This window comes from Pogoniulus pusillus, chromosome 1, assembly GCF_015220805.1.
Source record: "Pogoniulus pusillus isolate bPogPus1 chromosome 1, bPogPus1.pri, whole genome shotgun sequence".
Lineage (NCBI taxonomy): Eukaryota > Metazoa > Chordata > Aves > Piciformes > Lybiidae > Pogoniulus > Pogoniulus pusillus.
Window position 1 is genome coordinate 8,981,339 of NC_087264.1, and position 13,861 is coordinate 8,995,199.

At 42.9% G+C, this 13,861-nt stretch overlaps 1 protein-coding gene across 3 annotated transcripts in view; it reads right to left on the minus strand.

Moving 5' to 3' along the window:
* Positions 1-5,353: 5,353 nt before the first annotated feature.
* Positions 5,354-13,861, minus strand: part of CEP170B (centrosomal protein 170B) — a 60,097-nt gene continuing 51,589 nt past the window's right edge. For all 3 annotated transcript variants that reach the window (XM_064162330.1, XM_064162193.1, XM_064162261.1), the window contains 4 exons: positions 12,791-12,879; positions 11,836-11,929; positions 10,336-10,387; positions 5,354-9,614 (listed from right to left, as the gene is read on the minus strand). In XM_064162330.1, coding sequence (XP_064018400.1) covers positions 9,379-9,614; positions 10,336-10,387; positions 11,836-11,929; positions 12,791-12,879 — 471 coding nt within the window. In that variant the 3' untranslated portion in view covers positions 5,354-9,378. The remainder of the gene's footprint in view (positions 9,615-10,335; positions 10,388-11,835; positions 11,930-12,790; positions 12,880-13,861) is intronic.

A 13,861-nucleotide genomic window follows, 5' to 3' on the forward strand; every position in this document is an offset into this window, starting at 1 on the left:
CTCTCAACCACCTTTCCGCCCCTCTACCTTATCCCAGACTTTGCCTTACGTGCAAGGTGAGTTTGGAGGATCAGCCAGGGGGGTTAAGAAGCAGAAGGGTTAGCTAGACAGCAAGTTAGGAAGAGAAGGACAGGCAGCCAGAGCCAGAGAGCCACTCTGTTATCTATTCATGTTTTTGTTTCTATACATCTCAGCAAGCCTATGAGTGCAGCAGACATCACCATTGTTTCCTTTTCACAGCCTATCATCTTATTCTTCCCACCAAAATATCCCAGCCAGCTTCAAACTAGCACAAAACCAACAGCTGCACCTCAGTTGACACAACACAGTACAGCAACTCTTCTGCTGTTCTCCCAGCAGTTCCTTGACCCCCCTGAACCAAAGGAAGCAGTTCCCTAGTTCAGTATCTGGGGAAGGCTGCAGGGAGCAACAGCTGAGAGTCAACAAGAATCATAAGGCATTATCACATGTCAGAGTAAGCTGCTGAAGATGAGAAAGCTAAAAGGAGCCAGAAGGCAGGTCAGGTGCAGCAGAAAGAGACCTTTCTCTGGGAAGCTGATGTTGTCACTAATTGCCTGTTTCCCCTGGGACCAAAATGCAAGCAGTAACTCCAAGGCTAAAAGTGAGAAAAAAAGAGGACAGTGGAGCAGGTGAGATCATGGTCTGACTGCTGTACATGGATCCCTTACCACTTCAGCTCTCACAGATCTGTGTTAAATCAGGGCTTAAAATCAAAGGCAAAGGCACCACTGTGTCTTTAGACTTGGGTTGCCAGAAAGCAGGATCCTGCTTACCCAAGACTCTATCTGACTCAGGTCTCTGTCAGGAACAGAAGCAGCTTCAGCAAGCCACTATGCTAAAAGTCCAAATCATCTCTGGGAAGTGCCCTTGCTCCTCTGCTGACAGCAGTGGCTGGGCATCCAAGCTAAACATTTTGGCTAAGCACCTCACAAGCCCCAGCCAGTGTGTCCCCAGCATGGCAGTGAGCTCAGCAACAAGCCACCTTGCTCTATGTGCAGGGCTGGAATCCTGGCATAAGCTATGCTGACATCAATCATGAAACCTCCCACCAACTTCAATGAGTTCAGGATTATACCACACACAAGAAGCAGCACCTTCATATGGAGTTCAGGACTTAAACAACTACTGCTCCAGCATCACCAGTTTCCTTCCAACTGGGGAAAGCTAGGTTGGATCAGGGAGAAGAGCAGCTTCCAGAAAAAGGACCTGAATTTCTTCTCCTCAGCAGCTCTCTAACCACTTGTAGCATTGATACAATCTCATCTTCCTCCTCCTCTCCAGCATCCAAAAGCCTGGTTTCCTTCTGCTTAGCTGATCTCACATACCAGCCCAACGTCAATTGCACAACCAGTGATGTAGCTTTGAGGGTTTAAGGACAGAAGTAGGTTTGTAGAGACAATATGATTTATTTGGCCAACTCATGTAATGGGAGAGAGGGGGGTAAAAGAGATTGTCAAGTTTAGAGGCAAACAAGCAATGTGTTTTATTCCTCCTCTTCCCTGTCTCTCAGACAAGGCTCCTTCTATTAGCTTCTCTGGTTAGCTTGCCACCACCCCACATCCAGAGTAAATACATCTCTCACTGTACAGTTAGATGCCACTCTGTGGTTAATGTATTCCCTCTAAAAAGCCTGCTTGGCCTGCAGTTTGTTAGGAGAGTGCATTAAAAGATACAGTGAAAGCTTTTCTCATGCTTATGTGGGAGGCTCACTGGGAAGAAACTGCCAGTTTAACACACTCTCGTCTCCAAGAGCTAATAATAGGCAGAAATGTCTTTACTGCTGCAGGGAGTACTACAAAGCTACACTTCTGAGGACTGAGTGGTTGGGCTCCCAACACCAGCAGCTGACAGAAGGATGGGAGGCTGGAACAGCCAGGGTCCTTACACTTGAAAAGAGAAATGCTCTATTTATACTTTGCAGTGAAAGATTGTACACTCAAGATGAGCTGGGGAGAAATACAAAAGTTACTTCAGATCAAGACCTGGGAAGTGATTCAGCTGACAAGCCTACAGAAAAATTCAGTCTAAATAAAATTGTGATGGTTCTGCTTGGAAATATTTGTAAAGATCTACTCAGTTTCCACTTGTTAACTAATTGATGCATTCCCTAAAATACCTAACCACGGATGTGAAACAGTTAACTCTAAATACTTCATCTCAAATATTGAACACTTCCTTGGAACAATGTTGTCTACAGCTGAAGGGAGGCTGTAGCCAGGTGAGGGTTGGTCTCTTCTCCCAGACAACCAGCAAGAGAACAAGGGGACACAGCCTCAAGTTGTGCCAGGGGAGGTCCTTGACCTCCCTCACTCAGTCCATGATTCAGAGACCCAAACAGTCACTAACATAACATTTTTTTCTAGGTAACAGTGTCAGGGATGCTCCAAGTCTCTGCAGGGCTGTATCCAAACACTTGTACCCCTCCTAAGGAAAGAAAGAGATTCCATAGCCAAACCACCCACAGTTAGAATCATAGAATCAACCAGGTTGGAAGATACCTCGAAGATCATCCAGTCCAACCTATCCCCCAGCCCTAGCCAGTCAACTAGACCATGGCACTAAGTGCCTCATCCAGGCTTTTCTTGAACACCTCCAGGGATGGTGCCTCCACCACCTCCCTGGGCAGCCCATTCCAATGGCAAATCACTCTCTCTGTGAAGAACTTCCTCCTAGCATCCAGCCTATACTTTCCCTGGCACAACTTGAGTTGTCCCAGTGCTGGTAAGCCCATCCCACCAGAAAAAGCTGAGACCAGCAGGTCTTTGCTCTTGCAGAGTTTAAAAATGCCCTTGTCAAAAAGGGCACGATCCTCCCACATCACCACATGGGCAGGACCCAAAAGACAAGGGTCTCTTGGTAGATCTTCAAGCAACATCACAAAAATGAGACCTTGTCTTCTCTAAAGAAGGATCCTGCAAACCTTTCTCAAGGAAATACTTTCTGATGTTCCCTTCTGCACACATGTGCAAAACCCAGGCTCTATTTTCTAGTGCAGATGAGGGTGTTGATGAGCCAGGCAGGATTGCAGCTGAACACTCAGCAGGAAGATGCACAGAAGAGCTCATTACTTTTACCATCTATTCTCTATTTCTAAATTCTGCCAGATAGCAGCTTTCATTACATTGCAAATAGTTTTGGCCACAGTTTCACTGCCTCTTATGTTTATTCAGTCAGATTGTTAAAAATTAATGAAGTGGATGCACTATTGATTTCAAAAGGGCACTTTGCCTAGCATCCCAGCTCAAATACCACTCAGTACTGCTGGGAAAGCCTGTGGAGAGGCAATAGAGTCAGTGTGCAACCCAGCCTTCTATCTTAGAGAGCAGAAAACCTCTAGGAGACAGCACATAGAAGTTAAGCATAAGAAAGCTTTCCAAGAGTGGAAGAAGAATAACCCTTTCCTAAAACTTTAAGCATAAAGGGTCTCATGCTCAAGTATCTAATGCAAAGGTTACCAGAGGATGGAAAGTCTCCCATTGATCCTGGTTAGATACTAATTTCTTCTCCCTTTTAGTTCTTGCTGGCAAACAATGCAATGCTTTTATCAGCTAACATCATCTGCTTCCTACTGAAGCTGTGTGAATGCAGACGATATAGAGACAGAGTCCCCTGCAGCACCAAGAAAAGCAGGGCAGGTGGGGAGCACCTGAAGGCTGTGTAGAATGGAAGGAGGAATTCAGATTATTTCAAAAGTGCCAGGAAGGATGCAAAGGTCAGACAGAACTGCAGGATGGAAAGGTGAAGGCAAAATAATTGTTTCTCTCTATAGTGCTGGAGACTGTCCTCAGGAGATCCAAATCCCTGAGGCTCCAGAGCACGTTAGGATAAAGGAGGAGTTTGCCTTGGTTCATGTGGACTGGGTTAGGAATCAATTAAGCAATGTGGTCATCCATAAATCCATGGGTTAGTAGGTTGAGATTCTTCTCCCTCTTTACTTTGCTCTGGTGAGGCCACACTTGGAAAATTGTGTCCAGTTCTGGGTCCCTCAGTTTAAGGAGGACAGGGAAACTGCTTGGAAGAGTCCAGCACAGAACTACAAATATGATGGAGCAGAAGATCTCTCTTATGAGGAAAGGCTGAGGGAGCTGGGGCTCTTTTGCCTAGAGGAGGCCAAAGGGTGACCTCACTAATGTTTATAAATACATGAAGGGCAAGTGCTGGAAGGACAGAGCCAAGCTCCTCTCAGTGATACCCAACGATAGGGCAAGGGCCAAGCTGGAGCATAAGAAGTTCCATGTGAACATAAGGAAAAAGTTTGTCACTGTGAGGGAGAATGGCACAGGCTGCCCACAGAGATTGTGGAGTCTCTTTGCCTGGAGACATTCAAAAGCTGCCTGGATGCATTCCTGTGTGACCTATTCTAGGTGATCCTGCTCTGGCAGGGGAGTTGGACTAGATAACCTTTCAAGGTCCCCTGGAACCCCTGACATTCTATGACTGAGTGCTAGTTTGAGCCTAGTTGGGATATTTTAGTGAGAGGAATTAGATTATAAGATGTGAAAAGGAAACAATGGCGATGACTACTTCACTCATAAGCTTGCTGAGATGTAAAAGAACAAGAACACACAGAGAAGTTTGCTCTCTGGCTTTGGGCTGCACTTCTCTCTCTAACCTGCCGTCTGTGTGACTAATCCTTCTGCTTCCTAACTTCCCTGGCTGATTCTCCAAACTCACCTTGAATGTAAGGCAAAGTCTGGGGTAAGGTAGAAGGGTGAGAAGAAGGTGGAGGTGGAAGGGTGGTTTAGAGCCCCTCCTGGAGACTCTGGTTTTTGAGGGGCTGTTGTGTTTCTGTATTAAACTTGTGTATTTCTGTCTATAGCTGTAGATATTGTTAATATCTGCTTGGATATTGTGCTAAGCTGTAAATATAAAGCTTCATTCAATTTCCAGATTGGCTGAGTCTAGTCTGGGTGATTTTAAGTCGGGGGGGGGGGGGGGGCAGGGAACACCCAAACCATCACATCATCTTACAATGTTTTTCTATAATCACGTACCTGCTGGGGAATGATCACTTTCAGGCTGGATTGAAGTACTCCTGTTAATCACAGCAATGAAATAAACCAGCACTAAAAATGAAAGCAAATATCACCACACCATACTCAGACGTAAGACAAACCTCAGGTGATTGGTGCTTGGGGACTTCAAAACTGGAAGTACAGGAGGCAGAGAAAGGGGATCCCAGGCATAGCTATCATCAGGATGGAACCAGTTGCACTGGAAGTCTTCAGCTGCTGACAATTCTTTCATTACACTGAAGTAAACAGGCAGTTCAAAAATTTAATCCAAGTATCTATTTTGCCCACTCCCAAATGAACACACAAAATCACTGTCACATGATAAAAGAATGATTTATTAGAGCAACTTTATGATAAAATTATATAAAATAACAATTTGGTTTTTAAAAGACATCCACAATATTACCTTGAAACAAAATGTACAGATACTGCCTATAATCCAAACAAAAATAAATTACCATTAAAAAAAAAACCAAACCAACCAAAAAGCAAATAAACAAACAACAACAAAAGAAGAAGAAGAAATAATCAGGGCAGGAGAAATAAATCAAAATTATACACAGCATTTCAAGAGGGTGTGGAAAAAAGAAAAACCATGAAATTGATTCAAGTTACACAAACGTGTTTCAGCTTTACTCTCAGACAGCTCAGCTTGCATTTGTGTTGCATGCAAATGGAATGATCCAGTGAACAGTTCAGAACAGCAGAATCAGCAGCATAACAACAGCAGAGAGTGAAATAGGCACAATTCAGCACGGGGCACATCAAAAGTGAACAGGTAGCTCTGTCTGGTCTTTGCAAAAGTTATACACATCTACAGAACTTCAGAAAATAGCTACTGTGATCTGCAAACCAAGGAAAAAGTAGCAGAACCTTGCACTTAAATACTTTACACTCTTTTTATTTGCCTTTTTTTTTTTTTGCCTCGTCTTTTTTTTTGTTTTCTCCTTTTTTTCAGTAGGCTGTATGTAAACATTCCACTGGCTGTACCTTTACTACAACGCTCAAAGATGGTGCAGATGTTCTTCCCTCCAGGAACACAACTATGACACGACAGCAGTGTAGATACATTTAGATCCTCGCTCGCCAAGCCCACACACACGTTCTCGCACAAGTTACATTCACACCATCAGAACAGAGTAGCAGGTTTCTACATTTGAAAGCATCTAACTGAGAACATGGTTTTCAAGTATAGCAGAAAAGCTGAGAGCTGGGATTTTGAAAGGTGCTCACAGTGTCAGGCACCCAAAGCAGACAGAAACCCAAAAGGACCTGAGCACTTGCTTCCCTAAGACTTTGAAAATCCCACCCTTCATTACATTTCTTTAGTCAGATACAAAACACATGAAAGCAATGTGGTATGAGAGTGACCCACAGGCCAGCGTCCCTGCTGTCAAGCTCAATGCAAGGACCATCCATAACTCATGGCAACCAACAGGTATCTTACAATCCTTGGCCACCCTGACACACCACCACACACACCTTAGGTTCCCAGTGGAGTCACACAGAGGCATGTTTTCATGGTTGCATACAGTACTGCTTGTAAGAATGAACAATCAACACAGGACTCAGTCAGGTGGCTAGCTCTTTGGCTTATCTGGAGCAGACAAGTGCAAATGGGGCTTGCTTCAGAAGCAATGAATACAAGAAAAGATGTGTTGAGTTTCAGTATTGACTAGCAAAACTGTTTTAAATGCAAAGATACAAGGATGAACAGGACACAGAAGCATTTTATAGTTTGGCTGAGTCATAAATAAAACAGAATAAGCTGTGCATCCTCCCCTCACCTTCAAACACATTTCCAAATTATTAAACAGACCCCTATTGAAGCATCCTTATTAGTCATTTGAAGAGGTACCATAGTTTGCAGGCTGACTGAATTGATGTCAGGTGTCTCTGGGCTCTCTCAAGTTCAGAACAGAGAGACCATGGAAGAAAATCCATCTCCAATGTGTTTATGAATGAAAAAAAAAAATCAAGCAATTTTTCTAATGAAAGTAAACAGAAGTCCCATCAAGGACACATCATGGAGAAAACAAAATCCACTAGAGCGTAGCCATGAAGATGTGGAAACTTGGTTAACAAATAATACAAGTCAGTTGTCTGAGTAATTAATTCACTTGTCTTTACAGCAGAAGTGAAATCAACAGCAACACCTTATCTGTGAAGGTCCTTCAACTCCTAATGAGTTGGGGTAGCACCTGGTAGGTTCAAACCCTAACCAAGAAGGGCTTGAAAAATTGTGTCTCGTATGTCAGGAACGATACCACCACTTAAAACAGTCATCAAGGACACAGTCAGGTATTTCAAGAAAAGACAGATCAGAATAGATGACTGAATGAACACATTCAGCTAGTGTGTATATTACAGGCAGAAGAACATCAAAGGCTAACTCTTTTTTGAGTCTGCATTCATCTATGTGAAATCCAGCAGATTTCCTCATGGAAAAGCACCTCCACACAAGCAGATGAGTCTTATAACCTACTGGAAATCTTGGAAGGATATTTGCACCTATTGCTTATCAGCCAGCATCTTGCACACTCCAAATAAACTAATAGTCTGTTGGTAATACTCCCATTTTGGGATCAATCCTGTTTCTGCTGAAATGGATAGAAAGCTCCTACTGGCTTGACCAGGAAAGCAACCATGGTCATCATTAGTAAGATTAAACAATTTGTGAGCATCCCTATTTATTTAAATTATTTTAACAAGTTTCCACTGTTACAACATTCTAGCAGAAAAGCTCAGGTAACTACTGAAACTAAGGAATCCACTATCCACCCTAAAATATAAAGTCAGCACACAAGAAGCAGTCAAGCTTGGGAAACCATTGTCACTGGTTAAACTACACACTGTATGAGGGCAAAGTGGAACTCATCTGCTCACCTCTCCCAGTAAGCATAACCTCCACAGCTACAAAAGAATTTCTTTACCTGATTACTGTTTATTGATCAGGAAAAATGAAAAAGGAAATCTATATACGACAGAAAAAAACAACTGTGAGCAAACACATCTGGAAGAGATCCCCCTCAACAACCTCTATTTCTGTCCTTGAAATAGCAAAAATCGCTCAGTGTTTTGCAGTTTAACTGAAAAACATAATAGAAAAATCAACTTTTTCTAAACAAGAAATTTCTCAGTGCAACTGCACATAATCCTTAGTGTTTCTAGGATTATAAAAGACTATAACTAAAATCCAGACAAAAAACACAAAAGGTACCAAGAGCTTGACACTGCTGAGTAGCAGAATACCACAGACTGGTGGGCTTCAAGCACTTTTGCATTGAAAAACTCGTAACAGGACTAGCCATAAAGGTGGAGCTACATTGAAGCCATTGTTTCTTTCAGTGCTGTCAAGTGAATGCTGGTTCACAGCAACTGTGCAATTAAGCTTATTACATGAGCCATCGGAACAGATGTTTTCCTTAGCAATTAGCAAATCACAAGCATCTTAGTCTTTGGCCCAGCCAAGCACATTTGTAGCTCATTGTAGAAAGATTGTATATTTAACACAAGAAAAAGTAAGCTTAGAGACAGCATCTGCACCAAGTTTATGAAAATTTGGCAAGCTAAACTGTATCTATCCCAAACTTTGGGCCTGAGACATCATCAAAAATAGTAACTGTAGGAGTAGTCATTATATCAACATCATTGTTAACTTTTACACTTTCCTAAGAGAACAACAAAGGGTTTATTCTGCCTTGGTTTGGAATGGGGGAGGAGGGGAAGGTTAAAAAAGGATTTGAAAGGATTCACAACTTCAGTGTAGTTGCCCTTTTATGACCAGTGGAGAGGACTTCTTACCCAAGTGCAGTAAGAGTTTCTCCTAGAAACCCAAGATATTGCACGATCGTTCTGTCGGATTTGCACCTTGATTCCAGCAGGGTTGTAATGCTTCACTTGTACACTTAAAGAAAAATACCAGATTAATCAATCAAACCCAAATGTAGTACCCAAAAAAAAAGGGGAGGTTGAAATTGAGCCTCATTACAACTGAATAATTATAAAGAGGCCAACGCAAGAACACTTCAGCCACGGCAGTATTGAATTGGAGCATCTGCAAAGCCCGTTTGCATATGGCACATTGGAAGAGTGAGTAATATTCTACAAACCAGTTTGCCTTTGCCTCTATGCTGAATATGTGCTGCTCCACAGTGCTACTCTTGTTTAAAAGGCATACACAGACTTTCCATTCACCCTCACAGCATAGGTTTATTTTTTTTGTGCAACGTGTTGGCAATCTAAACAACTGCTCCACACAAACTGTCCACAAACCACTCACACACGATACTAATGCAACAGTAGGTTACAAGATGATAGCAATACAAAATATCAGATCAGATCAGATCACATATTTCTCTCCATCTGGAATGAAATTTGAATCTTGTAAGCTAGAAGACCCACAGTTCGATTTCTGTGCGTAGTTTCTCATCTGTGCTGGGGACAAAGTCTCCAGTGTAGATCCAGAAGTGTTAGCAGTCCTGACTTTAGTGGCTGTAGATTGTTTAGCAGCAGAAGATACTTTGTTACTGGCAACTATATCCAAGTTTCCAGTAGGGTCAATGATAGCATTTATGACTGAGGGGGGGGGGGGGGGAAAGAGATATACACAGACATGTTAGCACAACTCAGAAATTTCTGAACAGAAGGTTACTGCCTTCATTTTGAAGGCAGCAGACCTGTAGGCAGTGCTCATGTTCACTTCGGCCACAGTATTTTCTTCACTACTACCTTCAGGCCTAAACAGCTTTAACAAGCAAAACCTTTCCCAAACTCAAGCTATGAGGACACTCAACTTTCCTGTTAACTTGGAAAAGACAAACTACAACAGCCAAATGGTTAAGCTCTCAGTAGGAGCCCAAAATGACACCTGTATATTTTCATATGGCTTTATTAAGGTGAAGGAAGAGCTTGTCTTGCCCTTTCTGTTGTACAGAGCTCTGTGTGCTAAACTCAAGTCCAAAAAGCACAGCACAGCTTATTGGCTAAAAGAGCTGCTAAATATTATTTCAGCAGAACAAACCTTTGCCAGTTAATCTTATGGGCATACACTAATTATCACCAACAAAGCATTTCCCCAGCAACAGCTTCCACATTTCAAAAGTCAACAATTTTCTTACAAACCAGCAGCACAGGCTAAATCTGCTGTTTATTCTGTATGCTCTTGCCAAAGAGTACCAAGCTAACAAACTCAGCTTCTGCACCCTTTTCCAGTTTCCACTGGCAAATCATGCCACGTTACTTCATTTTGTGCTACTGAAATCTGAGAGACAAAATAAGAGTATTTTAAGTGACTAACCTTCAAGCTGTTTTTGAACTCTCCTGAGCTCCTTCAGAATAGAACTTATTTCCTAGAAACAAAATGAAAATTAGAATGAAATATTAAGCAACTAAGTACTCAACTGATGTGGGAATCTAGTCTTACTCTGTCTGTCTTGTCTGATCAAGCAAATTCAAAGTCAGTTCCAGCCTTGCTTGTTTTAACAGAAAAGACAAAGCTAGTATCTGTACTGAGGGGCATTTGGGCAGTGCACAGGGATCTCTGCTCTGCATCATTTCACCAAGCGCTACAACACGCAGAGTTCATAGCCAGAGCAGATGACTGGATTTTAGACTTGAAATGCTAGCCAGATAACTGCAAAGGCTCCTCAACATCCTCCTTAATACCAAACACATCAGGATTTCAGTAAAGTCAGCTCCGAGGCCAGACAAAGCAATTGGCCACATACACACTGCATGCAGCACCAAGCCACACAGAGCAACAGGTACGCTTAGCACAAACTGTATGTGCTTGATCCATTTGTGCCAGTTTGAAGCTAGCTAGAATGTTTCGGTGAGAAGAACTAGATCATAGGCTGTGAAAGGAAAACAATGGTGATGTCTACTTCCCTCAGAGGCTTGCTGAACAAGAAATGAAAACATTAGATAACACTCTCGCCATTTTCTCTCACTCTCGCTTGGGCTGCTGGCTGAGCAACATCTTACTCCCTAACCTCACTTTCCATTTGGCCCAACCCACTTTGCTTCTTAACCTCTTGGCCGAACCTCTGTTCTTCCTTAGGACTGGGGTAAGGTTGAGAGGGCAGGGGGAAGGTGCAGGGGTGGTTGAGAGCCCCTCCTGGGGACTCAGGTTTCTGGGAGGGGAGCTGTGTTTCTGTATTACCTTTTACCTTGTATATTTCTGTCTATAACTGTATATACTGTAAATATCTGCTTGTATATTGTGCTAGCTGTAAATAAATAGCTTCATTTATATTCCCAGAGCCAGCTGAGCCTAGTTTGGGTAATTTCTAAAGTGGGGGTGGGGGGGGCAGGGAACACCCAAACCATCACACCATTATAGTACTTAAGTCACTACTAGAAGCCCCTAATGACATGAGGGCACAAGCACTACCTTAGGACTTAAGGTTTCTTTATTGCCACATTATCATACTGTTACAGGTGAAAAAAAACAAACATGCATGAGAAATGCCTGTCTACAGCTGATTCTGTGGTAATCACACCGTAGGTGATCTTTTGGCTGATGTTTAAATGAAACCTAATGACCCTGAACTTAAACACCTGCTAAGGGTCTGAGTCTTTGAAGATGAATCACAAGGAGAGAGTCAAAGAGTTTGCTGAAACACAACAGCTGAAGGAACTCACTTTGTCATGATTCAAATAGGATCAGTCCCAACACATGCAAATGGACAGGACATCTCAGAAACCAATTTGGAAAGGGCCACAGCTTCTCGTTTTGGTTTCTAACCAGTTTCACAGATGCCATCCTTCAGTATTTCGCTCATTTGCATGGTCTTACCTTGTTCGATGTCTTCAGAATTGGCACTTCATTTTCCGAATTCATTTTGGCCTCCATCTCCTCCCAGGTCCTTTCTGAGTTTTGAAACAGAATCCTGCAACACAAGAAGTGGTGCAGGTCTTAAAACTGCTATCCAAAAGCTGCTTGTTTAAAAGACTTAATTGTCACAAGATGTAGCAACAAAGGAGATTAGTGGATTAGTAACTGGGCAAAGCCGCTTTCAGCTGATTTTGGAACTTCTCTAACTGATGTCTTCTACAGCAACAGGAACTTTCGAAGAGATTTCACATACTTGGTGATCTGCAGGCTTTATGAGAGCCTTGTGATAGAGGAAGCACCTTCTTGTGGCCTTCCAGTATCTGAACAGCGCCTACAAAAAAGCTGGGGAGGGACTTTTCTGGATATTAGGGAGCAACAGGACTAGGGGGAATGGAGTGAAGCTGGAGGTGGGTAGGTTCAGGCTGGACGTGAGAAGGAAGTTGTTCAGCATGAGAGTGGTGAGAGCCTGGAATGGGCTGTCCAGGGAGATGGTTGAGGACCCATGTGTGGAAGTGTTTAAGGCCAGGCTGGATGGGGCTCTGGCCAGCCTGATCTAGGGTGGGTGTCGCTGCCCAAATCAGGGGGGTTGGAATTAGATGATCCTTGTGGTCCCTTCCAACCCTGACTGAATCTATGATTCTATGATTCAATTCACCCATTTCCTGTTATATTTTTGCACAAGCAATGTGTCAAAGTTAAGGCATCAACAGGAATTACAAATCCAACACTAAAATTCCAAAGGCCAAATGTAGGAGAAAAAGAGATGTCAAATAATTTTATTACCTCTCATCCACTACACAGTTTCCTACATCTACATTCCCTACATCTTGATAAAGAGACTTTCCCAGGTGACAAAGCATTATCTTCCATGAGTAGCAAGTCAACAAACTCAGGCCAAGGATAAGAAGTTACTTACTTCATTTTTTCAGCTAGGTTTTCTGTATTTTCCCGGATTGTATGTGATAACTGGGACACTGGGTTCAACATCAGATTGTCAAAGATTACCTAGAATATAAGGGCAAATCACAGAACTATGAGCAAAAGTGGCATACTATAAAAATGGAAATTCTTTTAATAGTAAATGATCTCCAGTGAAACATCTTGATCTATGTGGGTGATATCTGAAGCTCAAGGGAAATGAAGAGATGGTGTGTAGCTTTCTTGCAGCATTCTGGCAAAAAGATTAATACTAACTTGTTCAGATTTTTTTTTCCTAGAGACCAAGTTGTCAGTTAAATGTTAACTGTTTAAGCATTTCTGAAAGAAAATGCCCTCACAGGCACCTCTCCACTAAAAACAAACAACAAAACAGAAAGCCAATTAGCCAAGAAGCCCCACAGTCTCACTGAAACTATTTAATGTGATTTATACAAGTTCAAGCCACCTTTGCAGCAAAATATCCCACTAGGCCACATTACATTTTATTAAAAACAACAGTAAAAAACCAGACCCCAAATATTTAAGTCCCATGGCTCAGCAAAGCCCCCAGGCTTCTGCCAGGAAAGCTCGTATCAGCTGGGGCTCTCTGAACCTGCACTTTTTGTTCAGCTTTGGCACATCTGCAGGAGTGAGGAATTGCTTCAGGTCAGTTACAGAACAGGATCAGTACCACTGACCCAAATTATTCAAGTGCCATGGTTCAGCAAAGCCCCCAGGCTCCTGCCAGGAAATTCCACATCAGCTGGGGCACTCTGAACCTGCACTTTTTGTTCAGCTTTGGCACATCTGCAGGAGTGAGGAATTGCTTCAGGTCAGTTACAGACCAGGATCAGTACCACTGGCTCAGCAGTTCCTTCCCCACTGGCCCATTCGAGTCACAGTTTGCCTCCAGAGTGAACTATGCAGGAGCTTATCTTTCCCTTCCTGCCTTCACTGCCTCCCCACAGCTTCTGCTCCAGCATTTCTGTCCCAAACAATGCTAGCGGTGCAGAACGCAAGCAGAAGCATGGCTGAGTGCTGCAGCAGCCTGCTCCTCTGCTCTCCAGCA